Here is a 16,916-nt window from a genome sequence, read left to right on the forward strand (position 1 = left end):
AGATGCAATCTCACTACATTCTACAAACAGGGTAAAACAGGTCTTGGCCCACGCCCAGGAGAATCAAACTGCCTGGAGAGGGATGACTGAGGTCATGATGATGTGGGACAATACACAAGAACATCTGAGTAGGGTGGTTCATCACTGTGGTCACTGGGTCCCACAGCTCAGCATCACCTGGGAGTTTGGGAGAAATCTGAATTCTCAGGCCCTGTCCCAGACCTGCTAAACCAGACACGTTGAGGGTGCGGCCCACAAACCTGTTTGAACAAGCCCTGCAAGCTGCAGTTTGAGAGCCACAGCTCTAAAGTATAGACCTTCTTTGTAAAGAGATCTAGGGAGCCGCACAGGGAAGGCATGAGCAGCCCAGCCAAAGCAACTGATTAGCCAGGTGCTGGCCTCTCCCCATGCTCCCCTGCTAGAGAAGGCCTGTATGGGAAGTGGGGCGGCTTTTGTGGAAGATCAATGCATGAAATAAGCTCTCTGAAGCTCTCTCTGCGTCCGGGCAGAAATGGTTGCTCTGGGACTCCAGGGAGGATATTTTAGAATGATGGAGGCTCTGTTACCAGCAGCCCCTGCCTCTGAGGACTCTCCTCACTCTGGCAGAAGAATGGACATGATCAGGACTCTGCTATTGCTAACACCACTGGGAGATGATGTATTTCTGCTAATGGCACCTTCTGTTGCTACCGAGACACTGCTCCAGCTTTCTCTTGTCCCACAGAGAGTCTGGCAGCCTCCGGAAGATGTAAGAGAGACCTGAGGACATTTGGAAGATGCACTGCACAGGAAGGGTGTTTTCAATTTGATTTACCTTCTGTCTCCTACAAAGAACCAATAGTACCACACTGCATCACGAGCCCAGCACACACTAAGAGTGGCCCTGGGGGAGACTAAATAACCCTTGTCGAGCAAAGGAAGGGTGATCACATGCGTATGTGTGACCGGCCCCTCCAATGATACAATAACCCAGAATTAGCTTAAATACAGCAGGAGGGACTCAGGATGGTAATGGGGAAATGACACAGGGGTATTTTATGGCTAGAGACCAATAGGGGTTCCCATCCACTGCCTGAGGAACAAATTGCTGGTAAATTTGTTCTCTGTTTGCTACTGACAGGCTTAGAGTGAGAGCAATTACTTGGGAGTGAAGTGAGACCTTAAGCTTTTAAGCATAGTGGGTAAAAATATTCAGGACACTTAAGTTTCTACCGCACAAATGCACCATACACAAAACCAGAAGACCCCATGTTCATAGAAGTCAGCCATGTTCATAGTTACTATTGAAAGCGGGACAATTATTTCAAATGGAGGTCATATCAGTGCCAGCAAGGCTCATATTTATCCATCCAACACGTAAGAATTGGGCACTGTATTAGTTTCCTGGGGCTGCTGGAAAAAATTACCACAAACTCGGTAGCTTCAAATGACAGAAATATGTTTTCTCAAAGTTCTAGAGGCCACAGGCCTGGTATCAAGGAGGTGACAGGGCCAAAGTCTCTAAGGAAGAAGCCATCCTTGCTTCTTCCAGCTTCTGGTGGCTCTAGGCTTTCCTGGGCTTGGGGATACACTATCCAGTCTCTACCTGTCTTCTCATGGCCTGCTCCCCTGGGGTCTCTGGGTTGATTTCTCATTCTCTTTTCTTGTAAGGATTTGTCATTGAATTTGGGGCCCACCTCAATCTGGAAGGATCTCATTTGATGCTCCTTAATTTCATTACATTTGTAGAGACCTTTTTCAAATAAGGTCACATTCCAAGGCTTCAGGTAGGCATATTTTGGGGAGGAAGCACTATTTAGCCTATTACAGATGAATTTGGCATTGTTCTGGCAGTTTGAAGTACATCAGCGGAAAAAAAATGTAACCAAAAATCCTGCCTTTATGAACCTTGAATTCTACCAGGAAGAGACAGATAAAAAACACTAAATATAATAAAATAAGTCAATTTTAGTTTCTTAAAAAGTTGTAAGTGTTCTGGAAAAGGAAAATATAGAGTGAGGTAAAGGGTTAGGAGGGTTGACTGCTGAGTCATAGTGCAGGCAGTTTGTAGTACAAAGTCCAGTGGTTCAGGCAAGCTTCATTGAAAAAGTAAGGTTCTGGCAAAAGCCTAGAAAAAATAAGGTGACAGGCCAAACAGATGTCTGAGAGAAGAGAATTCTAGGCAGAGGAAATGGCTAGAGAAAAGGCCCTGAGGCATTTACCAAAACAGCTTGCTCGGTATGTTCTAGAGTTAGTCACAGAGGCAGTGTGGGATTCCATATGGAAGGGAAACTCACACATGTAGTCCTTCATCTTTCCACCCATCCACTCATTTCTTCAAAACTGCAGCCCATCCTCATGATCCTAGTAAGGACCTGCCAGGGAAAGGAGATGGACTCCCTTGAGATTTTTATAGTTACAGCAGTAAAGCCAAGAAGAAGTGCAGAGGGAGGCTGAAGCCAGACTGGAAAGAGCAGAAGCCCACTCTAGACACGTGACCATGGTGAGATCCCAGCAATGGAAGGAGGGGACAGGGCTTTCCCATGCAAGCTAGTCCTGCATGGATGTTGCCTGAACCACAAACCTGCAAGGTACGAATAAGGGGAGAAATACCCCTACTTCTCATTCATTGTCCAAATCCATCCAGAATCCGGAGAGCCATGGGGTCTGCGTGATTAAGCCCAGCATCAACCTTCCAGGACACAGGGAAAGGTGATGAAGGGGAAAAACAGATCCAGGTGATTAGCAGGGAACAGGCAACGCTTCATCCCTAGAGGTGCAGAGGGGAGAACAGCTTGTATTCTGGCAATGGACAGACATTATACACACACACACACACACACACACACACACACACACACACACACGCACGCACGCAGAGGCCGTTCCAGGAAACAATTCCATCTGTACTTGGAAGAAGGGAATAGTAGAGCTATTTAACCTAATGGCCAATACAAGCTAAAATTCTGACACACAGTCATTCTGGCTTGAGTAATCAGAAGACAGATACAAATTATCCACTGCAATCTGGGAAAGGCCTGAGTTCAATGACACATCACTCCCACAACCTACCACAACTGAGAAGGCTGAAATCATGGTCATCTACTTCAGGAGGCTGTGAGAACACAGGGTCCACCAGGCTGCCCTCGCCCAACACCTGAGCACAGATCCTCACCCTTGCAAATACCTCAGCAGCTCTGCATGCCACACCTACAGACTCTCGGGTCACAGGGACATTAAAAATCAGTAGTCCAACAAGTCTGCCAGGCAAGGAACTATCCTATAGGAGTTTTAGTGGGAAACACATTACCTTCCAAGAAAGCTCTGATGGTTGCAACTGACTCCTTTACACTCAACTGCACCTCGACTGCTACATCGTCCATGTAAGGTGTGAAACTGTTAGAAAAGGAAATCCCAAAAGTCATCCTAAGAGGAGATTTGAAGGTGTCTATGTGAAAAGAGTCAGCAGATGACCTCCTTGACTTCCACATTTCCATAAGGAAAAGTCAGACCCTCTGGGAAGACTGAAAGTCAAAAATTAGGGTCAAGCTGGGTGCCGTGGTACATACCTGGTCCCAGCTACATGGAAAGCTGAAGTGGCAAGATCACTTGGGCCAGGATTTTGAGAGGAGCCTGAGTAACACAGTGAGACTACAATTCAAAAAAAGAAAACAAATAAGAGTCAAAAGAGGAGAGGAGTTTCCTGAGAAAGTTAAATGTAAAATTACCATGTGGCCCCATTCCATTGGTACATATATACTGAAAAGAAAGCAAGAACACACATTCATATACACACACGCATTCATAACAACACTATGCATAACAGCCAAAAGGTGGCAACATCCTAAATTCTCATCAAGGGTGAATGGATAAGCAAAATGTAGTGTATCTGTCAAGGCAAAATCCATCCAAAGAAATCAATCACTGATACATACTACAATAGTCTAAGTGAAAGAAGCTAGAAACAAATGGTCCCACATTGTAAGATTCCATTTAAAAAATATATATAACTGGGCCGGGGATTTAGCTCAGTGGTTTCGCTGCCTGCTGCACAAGCGCAAGGACCCGAGTTCGATCCCTGGTACCAAAAAGAAACATATATATATATAACTTTTGATAACTGTATTTATAATATATACATAAAAAGTAGATAAATCCTTGGAGACAGAATGCAGATTGGTATTTTCCAGGGACTGAGAGAAGAAATGAAGAGAAACTGGTGGTGAAGGGGCTTTACTTTAGAGCAACAGAAATGTCTGGAACTAGATATACATGGTGCACGACACCAAGAATGTACTAAATACTTCAGTTCAAAATGGTTAATTTCATATAAATCGTACTTCAAATAAATTATTTTTATAAAGAGGGAGACAGTAGGATAAGTATAGATATAGTTAGAAAATTATGATTATTGGAAGTTTTGGGTGGAAAGATATTTAGAACAACAAAAACAGGTAACAAATTCAAGGATCTACTTACACCAAAAAGTGGCATGGAATTAAAGTATATGTTACTTCTGAAAGGTATAGACCCAGATATCTTTTAAAAATTAGTATTTATTATTATGTACTAAATTAAATTTCAAACTCATCTTAAACCAATATTTTCTTAAAATTAATATTAATAACTAGAACTTCCAGCTTCCTCCTAGAATCTAGAAAGCTGGGAAGAGTATACTCTTGGATTAACAGCAAGAAAAGGCTGGACAATTTGCAAAATCATAGCTTTTCTGGATCTCATTGAGAACTGAGGGAAGGAGAGGAAGATGGGGTCATATCAGTTGGGTAAAAAATAAGCTAAAATTATAAATAGATTGCTAAAGCCCAAGCATGGGCTAGAAAGAGAAATAGAATCCCTGGAAGTTGTGGATACAGAGAAGTTAATCCCACCCTTTCTTGAGGGCTTCTCTGTACGTTCACATAAAAGTCTAGGGGAGCCCTAGGGTCAGGGAAAGCTGCCCTCAATGGTGCAGGCCCAGAGGAGGGAGAGATGCCACTACTGCAAAGGTACAGAGATCCTCACAAGAACTTCTCCCGAGAAGAAAACAAGCCTTGATTAATGGGAAAGAGGCAGCACACCTGTCACGCTGGGGATGCACCATACCTGGGGAAAGGGTGAAAGAATTAAAGCCCTGGACCCCTGGGAAGGAATAAGAAATGATCCTGGACCCAGACTAACAGAAATCCCTACACCAGAGAGATGGGCAATCACTGAGCAAGTCCCACTCACTTAATGCAAAGAATATTATCAGAAAAGAGACATTACATGATGATAAAGAGATCATACACCAGGAAAACATAATCTTAAATGCATATGTAGTTAATAACAGGGCTTCAAGATACATGAAGCAAAACACCATAAAACTGAATATAGTCAAATTCAAAATAAAGAGACTTCATGATTTCTAAGGAACAAACCAAATATAGATTCAAAGACCTGAACAACACCATCATCCAACTTGACCTAACTGACATTATGAAGCTTTATATGAAACAACAGCAGAAATGCATATTCTTTTTAAATACATATGGAACATTGTTACAATAGACCATATTCTAATAAACCCTAACAAATTTAGCAGAATTTAAGTCACATAAAGTTATTTTTTAACGAGGCAAAATTAAACTAGTAACAAATACAGCAAGGTACCTGGATTATTGCCAAGTATATAGAAATTTAAAAACCTAGGTCTAAAAAATACCTGGGTCAAAGAGGTCATGAGGGAATGAAGAAAATATTTTTAGCTGAATAAAATGACATATAACAAAGTATGTGGGATGCAGCTAATACAGTGCTCAGAGGGAAATTTACAGCACTAAAATGCTTATTTTTAGAAAAGAAGAATATATCAAACCAATAATCTTAGTTTCCCTTTTAAGAAATGAAAAAGATCACAGTAAATGTGAGGCCAGCAGAAGATACTGATTAAGACTAAAGCAGAAATCAATAAAATAAAAAAGAAAATAACAGAAAAAACTCTGGTGCTTTAAAAAAAGTAATACAACTAATAAACATCAAGTTGGATTTAACAACCAAAGAAGAAAAACAACACAAATTATCAATGTTATAAATGAGAGAGGGGACATTAATATAGACATTATAGACATAAAATGATAGTTAAAGAATAGTACAAACTTTGGGTCCCAGAATCCAACAACTTGAATGAGGCTGACAAATTTCTTCAAAGACACAAGCTACCAAAGCTCATTCCAAAATTAAAAAGATAATCTTAATGTTCCTAACTTAATTTTTTAAAGAACTGTATTAGTAGTTAAAAATCTTCTATCTGTAACAACAATAACAATGAAAACCTATAGGATCAGACATATTTACTGAAGAATTCCACCAAGAATATAAGTAGACATACCAATTCTACACAAATTCTTACAGAAAACAAAAGGGAAACTTTTAAAACTTTTAAAATCATTGCATGAGGCATTATACTGACACCAAAACCAGACGAAAACATTACAAGAAAAAGAAAACTATAAAGAAGTATTCATCCTGCACATAGATGAAAAAGTCCTCATTGAAATATTAGCAAATCAAATGCAGCAATATGTTAAAAATACAGTATGTCTCTCCCAAGCAAGGTTTGTCCTGGTTCAACAAACAAAAATCAATCAGGGAAATTCACCATATACACAGACTCAAGAAGATAAACTGTCTATTTCCCTCAATGGGTGCTGAAAAACATTTGACGAAGTTCAAGGTCATTCACGATTAAAAAAAAAAAAACAACTCTCAACAAACTAGGTATTTTCTTAATCCATAAAGGATAGCTACAAAAAAGGATAAAATCCATAAAGGATAGCTAACTTCATATTTAGTTGTGATATACTGAGTGTTTTCCTTTCAAGACTGGGAATGGTCCTTTTGAGTGTTATGGCAATTATCAGACCTTACAGCTTTGTCCAGACTCATCACTGTACTAAAAAGAGTGAGTTTAACTGTATGTTATTCCTAATGTACGTGGTACTCTGAAATTGTGGTTCCAAGGTACTGTGCTTGTAGGCACTGTAGTTTCACACTACGGGCCACTAAGAAGAAGTAAAGAACATACAGATCAGAAAGGGGAAAATAAAACTCTCTATTTTCAGGTAACGTGATTGTCTATTTGCAAAAACCTCAATTTACAGAAACATTCCTAGAAATAACAAGTGAGCTTGGTACAGTCACAAGAAACTAGTGTATTTCTACAAACAAGCAATGGGTAATCAGAAACTGAAAAAAAAATAGTACCATTTATAGACGTACAAAAGACAAAGTATGAATAAATCTAACAAAATATGAGCAAGATTTGCATGTTGAAAGCTGTAATACGCATAAAAATAAAATTTTAATAGATACAAATTAGTACAGAAGGCTATCTCATTCACAGACTCAACACTGTTAAGGTGTTAATTCTCCCCCAAATACCCCATACATTCAGCCCAATCCTGATCAAAACCCCAGCAAAAATTTTATAGAACTCACAAGCTGATGCTCAAATTTATAGGGAAAGACAAAGGAACTGGAATAGCTGAAACAATTTTGCCAGGAAAATACAAAATAAGAAGACTCATGCTATCTGATTTCAAAATCTATATCGTGATTAAGGCAATGCTATTCGGATTCACACAATGAGGCAAAATAGGGCCCAGAGGTTGATCCCACCTCTGGCTGGTATACATGACCACTTGATTTTTGACAAAGGCACATAAATAAATAGAGAAATAATAACCTCCTAACAAATTAAGCTGCTATTCAACTTGATATGTGTATGTTAAAAGAAAGCCTATACTGTACCAGGTGTAAGCTGGCTTGTCCCAGGCTTCATATATGAATAATACCTCAAAATGAATTGTAAACATAAATGTGAAAGCTAGAGCTATAAAATTTTGAAAATAAAACAGGAGACAATCTTTTTGATTTTGTGTTAGCTATCTTAGATATGACAATAAAAGTATGGTCTACAAAAGAAAAAGTTGATAAATTGGACCAGCAAAATTTGATATTTCGCTCTTCAAAAGACACTGTTAATAAAATGAAAAAGGAAGTTACAAACCAGGATAAAATATTTTCAAAACACATAATTGGTAAATGACATATCTAGGTTATATAAAGAAATTGCAGAACTCAATATAAAGAAATCAGAACTCCATTTTTTAATTGGGCAAAAGATTTGAACAGACTTCAACCAAAGATGAGATGGGAATTACAAACAAGCACATAAGAGAGTGCTCAACATCATCTGTCATTCAGGAAATGCAAATTCTGACCACAGTGAGACACCACTACACCTCTCATGAAATGACAAAAATTATGACAGAAACAGTAAAAAACTAGCAATGGCAGGTTATAACAAATAAGTGATAGATACTCCTCAATTTATGAATGAATAAACAAGGAGTGGTACATTCACACAATGGAATACTATTCAGCAATAAGAAGAGTGGACTACTGATACATGTCACAACAGATGTGATATTCATTATGATCGGTGAAGGAAGCCACATTCCATACACAGTATATTGCATGACGCTGTTATGGTTTACTTCTAAAATGACCCCCACACATTCTCACATATGTAAAACATGATTGGATCCTGGGGGCACTAAACTCACATGCTGCAAGGGGCGGGGGGGGGGGGCTAGCTGGAAGTGGATGACTGGGGGTATGACCTGGAAAGGAGAATTCTTGTCCCTGGCTCGTCCCTTCTCTCTCTCCTTCCTGTCCCCCATGGAATGGCAGCTGTCCTCCACCCAAGCCCATCCACCATGGACTAACCATGGACTAACATCATGAGCCAGAATATATCTCTCCTCCTTTAAGTAGTGGGTGTCAGGTATTTTGTCCTAGAGATGAGCAAGTGACTGAGACAGATGTTATTTATTTTTCAAAATGGCAAAATTTTAGAAACAAACTGAATCACTGTTGCCAGGAAGTAGAGATGATAGGATCACTGATCTACAGAGGCAACAGAAGAAATCTGTTTGGAAGACGAATGTTTTTTCTTTTGACTGTTATGGCAATTATCAGACCTTACATGTTTTTCCAGACTCAAAAAACTACACTAAAAAGGGTGAATTCTACTATATGTAAATTATTCCTCCATAAAGCTGACTTTAATGCAGTAGATACCCACTTTTGTCCTCAGTACTGCTTTGGAAAGTAACATGCCAAGTGAAAAAGCCAAAGGAAGAGTACTATAAATTGTGTCTTTCCAGTTAAGTGAAAACCTTCAGGAACAGGGAGAACAGCCAGTGTCAAATACGGAATGATTTTAATGGTAGTTGCTTCCACTAAAATGAGCATTTAATATTTAATATTTTGCATAAAAATAATTTTTGAAATGTATCACTAGATATGGGAATGTTACATTCCTTTAAAAGCTTCCAAATGCTCACTCATGATCCCTGAACTTACCTTGTGCAGTTGTACTAATTTTCAGACTGGGACTTATCTGAGGACAACTTTGAGTAATACCAATATAGACAATTTCCTGGAATAAGGATATCATATGCATTTCTAAAATTAAAGGGAACAATGACCAAGAGCATAATGCACAATATAAAATAATATGTAATTTTTATTAAATTCATCCATTCCTTTACACCATATGTAGTATTCCTAAGCTATATAAGAAGATTCAAAAGTAAGATATAAAATATAATTCTATTATTCTTTCATAAATATACATCTTTCACATACATACGGAAATAAAATTCTGGCAGATAATATATCAAAATATGTGTTCTCATTTTCTACATACTTTTCTAAATGGGGTTATTATATTTAAGTTTTCCTTCCTTGGTATTTATTTTGTAATTTATGTACAAATGACACACATTTATGTGGAAAATAAGGTCTCTGTTGTGTAAGTAGAGAGAAAGATTTGGCCCATCTTTCATCTCAGAGGCCAAGCGCTTCAAAGACCTATGGCTTCTTTCACAATATTTCCAAAGCAGATCTTGTGCTGCTCTTCCAAGTACTGCCCCTCTCAAACTCACAGGCACCACATTTCTACAATGTACCAGGTACCAAAAAGAAAGCAAAAATATCTGTGCCAGCTGGTCACTTCAGAGGCCTCTGAACATTGTGGGGAAGATGGACCAGGTGGGGACTAAGGTCCTCAATGCCTCTACAGGAAAAGGAAACTAAAACAAAATAACAAGAACTTTGCAAAAATGTGAGACTATGGATAGAAATATAGCATGAACTCATGCTGAAATTGTGAGCTATGTGAGCTGGTAATTCACATGGCGTCTGCCAAAATCTCATGTTGCTGTGTTTCCCTTAGCGTTTAAAATTTCCTAAACCCCCTGTGAGTCTGCTGCAACACTCCGGGAGTTTGGGCATGCAGTTTGGGAACAATAGGGCTACAGGGAGAGAGAGAGAGAGAGACTAAGTATAGGCCCTTCTAAGGTGGAGAGGAGGGATGCTGAAGAGGACCAGAAAAGTCATGTCCAGATTCTCTGGTGACTCTCTGCGTAGCACAGGCCATATCTCATTAATTTACATTTGCAATTAGGATCTAAGATCCAGAAAGCTGTGCTAAGCAGATTCCACCCTGCATAGCCTCTATAACACAAAGGCAATTTCAGGATTACCAGTTCTTACCACCCCAGTTTACCTGCAGGGTGTGAATGTCCTCAACTAATTTGCCCCATGACTCATTAACCAGGGGAAATCACTGAAGCAAACACTAGCTAATCATTGACCAAAGTCATCGTTTAACCTTCAGGGAAAAGTGATCCTTGGCTGCCTGCATAAAGCCAAACTGTTCCACAGGCCCCGGAAATGCCAACATCCCACTTCTAAAGTATGTCCTAGGATTGAGTGGGTCAGGACCTAGACAGGCTAAGGAAGTGTTGACAGCCAGTGAAAGGAGGAGTCTGGAAACAAAGGGAGCTGGGAGGGACAGCTCATGGCAAAGGAGGAACAGCAAGGAGGTAGTCGCTTGGGTGGGATGTGCAAAGCTGAGTGACCCTAGGTGACAGTGTCTGACCATCCAGTAATGAGTGGGCCACCAGGCTAGCCAGGAGTGAACTGTCCAGTGCCCAGACACTGAACCTCCACTTGGCTCAGACTCAGCTTCTCCAGGACACCCCATGTGCCCTCTGATCCTTCAACTGAAGGCTCTCAGGGGACAAAGTCCAGAGATGCAGCCAAAGGGAAGAGGGTCAGTCTTTATGAAGAAAGGTTAATAAAGCCCAAGTTCAGTCCAGAAAGAAGTCTATACATAATTCATCATTCATACAAAGACTATGCGTGCATGCACACACACACACACACACACACAGCACATACACTCATGTGCATGTTTTTTTTTCTGGGAGAACGGTTTGAGGCTGGGATAAGAGGATTTCTTAAACACTAAAGTGAAGATTACTGACATTTACTAAGTATTTTACAACCTTTAGAGTAGATATTATTTTACACTTGAACAGTTCACTAATGTGTTCATAGTCAAACCACAAGTGAATCCAAACTCTAACTTGCTCTTTCTATCCACCTACCTCATTTCTGCATCCCCAGAATAAAATTCACAATAGACTCCTGGGGAAACTTGGGGGGGTCTCAAACCAGATGTTTTTAAGAGGTAAAGAATTCATATTTCTCAGCATCTTGCCTATATTTAACAACATATATGTTACATATTTCCTGACTTCGAGATTCCTTTAAAAACTTAAAATACAAAACAATTCAAATGTTTTTTAAAGAGCAGATGTCTTTGTACCCTCTGCCATTAAACAAATGTTAATATTTAACCTAATGTGCTTCCAACATTCCCTCTCTCTGTCAAAATACTTCAAATATATCTGAAGTGTAGTGCCTCTTTCCATCTACCTCTCTCCCTTCACAGAGTTAACCACTATTGTGGGGTTAGCATACAACACTCCACATTTGAACAATAGCACTTCTTTGGGATGTGTCCATAGACAATATATACCATTAAATATACTTACATAAATGGTATTATAACAGAAATGTATTTCTACAACTGGTTTGAACTTAAATACCATGCTTCAAGGTTGAGAGCTTGCTTATTTATTTCAACTACAGAATTGTATCACATGCTATTATATTACTAAGTCACATTCTACTTTCCTGTTCCTCTAAGGAGGGGCTTTTGACATGTGTATTAGTTACCTAAGGTTGTGTAATGAATTCTACAAACCATATGATGTAAACAACAGAAACATATTGTTTCACAGGCTAGAATTTTGAAATCTAAGGCAGACAGTGCCACGCTCCCACTGAAGATGGTAGGGGAGGATCCTACCATGCCTCTTTCAACTTCTGATGACCCCAGTCTTCCTTGCCTTCTTGTAGACAAGTGATTCCAAGCTCTGCCTCTGCCTCTATTTCCACATAGCCTTCTTCTTTGTACCCAAATCTCTCTCTCTCTCTCCCTGACACTTTAACTTGGATTTAGAGCCAATCTTAATCCAAGATAATCTCATCTCATTTCCTTAACTCAATTATACCCTCAAAGTTCCAGATGCAAATTAAAAAACAATGAGATGGGCCAGGGATTTAGCTCAGTGGTTCCCGCATAAGTGCAAGGACCATGTTCAATCCCCGGTACCAAAAAAAAATGAGATTTCAGTTTACTCCAGAAAGAATGGCTATTAACAAGAAACTGACCAATAACAATTGCTGGCAGGGCTATGGGGAAAAGGAACCCTGCTCCACTGTTGGTGAAAGTGTAGAATGGTGCAACCCACTGTGGAAATCAGTGTGGAGACTCTTCAAAAAACTAAAACTAGAGGTTCCATTTGACCCAGCTATTCCTCTTCTTGGTATCTTCCTAAAAGAATTAAAAGCAACTTACTACAGCAATATATGCACACCCACGTTTATAGCAGCACAGTTTGTTAGTAGCTAAATCTTGGAAACAGCTCAACTACCCAACAACTGGTGAATGGATAAAGAAGATGTGGGGTCTTTTAATGCAATGGAGTACTACTCTGCCATAAAGAAGAATAAACTTGAGACATTTCTAGGTAAATAGATGCATCCTGAGACCATACTCTTAAGTGAAATAAATCAGACACACGTGTTTAAATACTGCATTATTTCTCTGGTGTGAGAAACCAAAAGGGTAAAAAAGGGCCAAAATGTATAACAGATATTGGGAAATAGGAAGAATATACTCAAATGGGAAGGGGAACAAGGGAGGGGGAACAAAGGAGGGGGAGGGAAAAATGAAGGAGAAAAAAGAGAATAGCAGGCAAAAATGGAAACAAAGCTTTTGTAAATAAGGAGGGGAAGAGGGTTGAAGGGGGTAAGGGATGGGGGGGGAAAGGAGAATCAAGATATATCATGTACAGGTACAAATTCCCTACGATGAATGTGATCACTGTGTATATCTAAAATGTACCAGTAAAATTAATTTTAAAAAACAAATAAGGTGACACCCTGAGATTCTGGGTGGACATGAATATTTTATGAGGCCCTATTCATTCCACATTACAAGCTATTTCTAAGTTTCTGCCATAGTAGTCTTATGTGCATCTCACATCTCTTTGGACAAAGAACAAGGACTTTCTAGGGCTAAGGCCCAAGAGGGAAACTCCTGGAAGGCAGGTTACTCCTACTATGACTCCAAATGGGAGACCAGTTACCACAACACAGTCCCACCAGTAATACAAAAGGGCTCCTCTCTGCATGTCTTTGCCAAAGCCTAGTGCTGTTATTATTAATTTATTCCAGTTCAGTGGACAAGAAATAGTATTTTATTTTGTATTTGTGAAGTATTTGTGGGGTTGAGTTTTGATGTATTCAGGAAGAAAACTCAAAGCCACCATCTGATGGTGATGGAAAGTATCTTGGGAGGCGTAAGAGAGATCAGATTTCTATCCAGGTCTCTCCCAGCACTAGGACACTTCTATACCATGTGAGGTAGCTTTCCTCTATGAGGATGTCTTACTCAAAGAGGTCTGTGGTACTGAGTTTTCTTTTATATTTAAGGTCAGGCTAAACATATTAGTGGAGACAAAAAAAGAATAAAACAAGATACTTACCTTCAAATAACTAAAAAATATTATGGTGAAAAGCAAAGACCTTCACATCTACACACACAAACACACACACACACACACACACACACACACCCCAAATTACAAGGATAAATGTCAAAGAAATAATGTAGACAACAATTAGACTATAATCTATATAAGAGCCAGCACTAGGTTTTATTCTCCCTATATTTCCAACATTCAAGCCTCAGCAAAGGCTTAAAAATGAACAAATGGGTCGGTAGAGTCATTCAAGACCAAGAATTGGACCGGTGCAGCAGGCTTCATGACAAGGACAGGGTGTGCGGTGGGACACTGCAGAACGAGAAAGATGAGGATGTACAGGACCAGAGTAACTGAAGCAAGGGGTGCAGAGCTTCAGAACATCTCTGCCATGGGATATCATCCTGTGCAGTCCCTGCTCAGGACTAGAGGTGCATCTATTTTAGGTCTTTGCTCCATACCAGGCAGACAGTGAAAACATGACATGCATAATTTCATGGAGTCTTCACAACCATAACAAGGCAGAATTATTATCATCTCTGTGGAGAGGCTCAGAGATTAGTTTGAGTGGATTACAAGTGGGTCCCCACCCAGTAAGTAGCAGTGCCAGGATTTAAGTAGATTCCTCTCCCTCACAAAGCCACCTTCTTAACCTCTCTTTCTGTCTTCAAAAACACTGTTAATTATGGTAAGATGTACATAAGTAAAATTTACCATCTTAACCATTTTAAATGCTAATAGGTCAGTATATTCACATTGTCATATAATCAGTCTCCAGAACTCTTTTCTTCTTCTAAAACTGAAAAGCTCTACCTATTAACTCCCTCTTCCCTTTTTCCCTAAGCCCCGGAAACCAACATTCTACTTCTTGTCTCTATGAATTTGACTATTCTAGGTACCTCATAAAAAAGTAGGATTATACAGTATTTGTCACTTTGTGACTGTTGCTGCACTTAGCATGTCTTTAAGTTGTGTGTGTGCAAAGGAAGAATTTTCTTTCCTTTTAAGGCTGAATAATATTCCTTGGTGTGTTCACACCACATTTTATTTATCCAATCATCTGTCAACAGTTGCTCCTACTTGAGGCTACTATGTAATGGTGCTATAGTTGTGAGTACACAAATATCTCTTTAAGACTCTGCTTTCAATTCTTTGTTATATCCAGAAGTGGACTTGGTGGATTATATAGTAATTTTATTCTTAATTTTTTGAGGCACCACTATACTGTTTTCCAAAGCATTTGACATTCCCACCAACAGTGCACAAGGGTTCCAATTTGTCCACATCCTCTCTGCCTCTCTTTTTACTGCTGCCCATAAGCAACCCCACAATGAAAAGCGCTGCTAAGTAAACCATACATTTGCAAACCACTCTAGCCAATGTGTGACTGGCTTCATTTCAGCTGTCCACCAATCCAAGCAAGATGGAGCTAATGCTTAAAAAAATCAAGCCTACGCTCTAATCCAGGAAGGCATGCCAGGTCACCAGGCCTGTGTCCTCACTGCTGTGTCCTGACCCTTTCCCCACTATACCAAAGCTCATAACAGAAGCCCATGCTCCACTCTCTCCAGGTATCTCATGACCTCCCTCCTCCCGCAGCATTCAGTTTATTTTCTGTCACCAACATTGTCAGTGACTACACTGAAAAGCTGTGTCAATCGCTTCTTTGTCTGAAAAGGGGACATTTATCATTTGCTATTCTAAATCTGAAAACATCATAACCAACCCGTGGGCGTTGGCTCACATTACACTCTGTAATTTCAGTTAGTGAGTTAATGGGAAAGACGCATTAACATTCTGTTTGTGGTTTAAAATACATATTTACACAGTTTGACTTTTCATATCCCCAAACTTATAATTTATCCATCATTATGTTCCCTATTCTCTACTCTTGAACATTAACTGCCCTCATTTAAGTGATGAAGGATGGGGAGGCAAGCTGTGGTGGTTTCGTGCAGATGGAAAGCCGATCAGCTCCGAACAGAGCAGTGTACTCTCTCCCAGTGGTTAGGGAAGGAAATGGCTCCGGTCGAAATCTCTGAGTTAATGGGTTCATGCAGAGCTATCGCCTCCAAACATAACAGACAAGAATGACTGGGCTGGAGCCCTGTGTCAACTCTACCATTTATGTGTGGGACCAGACAGGGCGATGACTGTGCGGGCTGACAGCTCCAGTTCCACCAACTGGGCTACTGCAGATCAAAGGACTTGGATAAACTTCCTGCTTCATCTTCTTCCTCGTTTTAGTATCAAATATCTTCATTTTTGACCGATGCATTTAACTTATCCAACTCATTCTTAAATCCCACCATGTGTCCATGAACAATCAAACAGAGAGAAGAAGTGTTGAATACCAGAAAGGATGCAAGCTTTAGAGTCGGACAGACCTGGGTTCAGATCCATGCTCTGCCACAGATAAGCTGGAGGAACTTGGGTGATTCACTGAGATCCTGAGAGTTGTTGATTTCATCTGTGACAGGAGTTACATAAAAGTGACCTCAGGGACAATGGCTGGCGTTTGAGGCACACATCTTAGTGCTAGTGCATAGCACTCTACTCATTACATCTACTCATTTGATTCTGCTATAGTCCTGTATAAAGAATGGCAAGGAAAGTGTCTTTAACCTCTAACCTCAGTGTCTTGCTCAAAGACTTCCATAAAGCAAGAACTTAGTGAATGTCTGGTGCATGCTGAATTAATCACAGGGACAGAAGCACTGCCACACTCAACCAACAAGAATTAGGAAGACTTTTGTCTATGAGAAAAGTCAAAGATGGAGAAAGGATCTTATCAGGATCACAAAGGATAAATAAAGAGAAAACATCTGTTCATTTTATCGTAGAGTATGGGAAGAAAGAAGAGAGTCTGGAAGCTTGAGTGAAGGAGTAAATTTTAAGAAGATAGAAGAATTATTTTATTGACCTTAT

The 16,916-nt window shown here is 39.8% G+C and overlaps 1 protein-coding gene across 44 annotated transcripts in view; it reads right to left on the reverse strand.

Annotated features, from left to right (window-relative positions):
• Lrmda (leucine rich melanocyte differentiation associated) overlaps positions 1–16,916 on the reverse strand; it is a 1,370,443-nt gene that overhangs the window by 703,837 nt on the left and 649,690 nt on the right. For 2 of the 44 annotated variants that reach the window (XR_015440512.1, XR_015440515.1), the window contains one exon: positions 3,052–16,579. The exons of 37 other annotated variants lie outside the window; for them this stretch is intronic. Coding sequence is in view for 1 of the 7 variants with exons in the window: in XM_087185397.1 (XP_087041523.1) it covers positions 2,289–2,354 (66 nt within the window). In the remaining 6 variants the exon portion in view is untranslated. Of the gene's footprint in view, positions 1–2,276; positions 2,355–3,051; positions 16,580–16,916 lie in introns of those variants that run through there. 5 more of the 44 variants (XR_015440521.1, XR_015440516.1, XR_015440508.1 and 2 more) reach the window with 4 other exon arrangements.

The sequence above is a fragment of the Heterocephalus glaber genome, unplaced genomic scaffold (assembly GCF_053883595.1).
Source record: "Heterocephalus glaber isolate CG9 unplaced genomic scaffold, H.glaber_assembly_v1.0 deba00001497, whole genome shotgun sequence".
NCBI lineage: Eukaryota > Metazoa > Chordata > Mammalia > Rodentia > Bathyergidae > Heterocephalus > Heterocephalus glaber.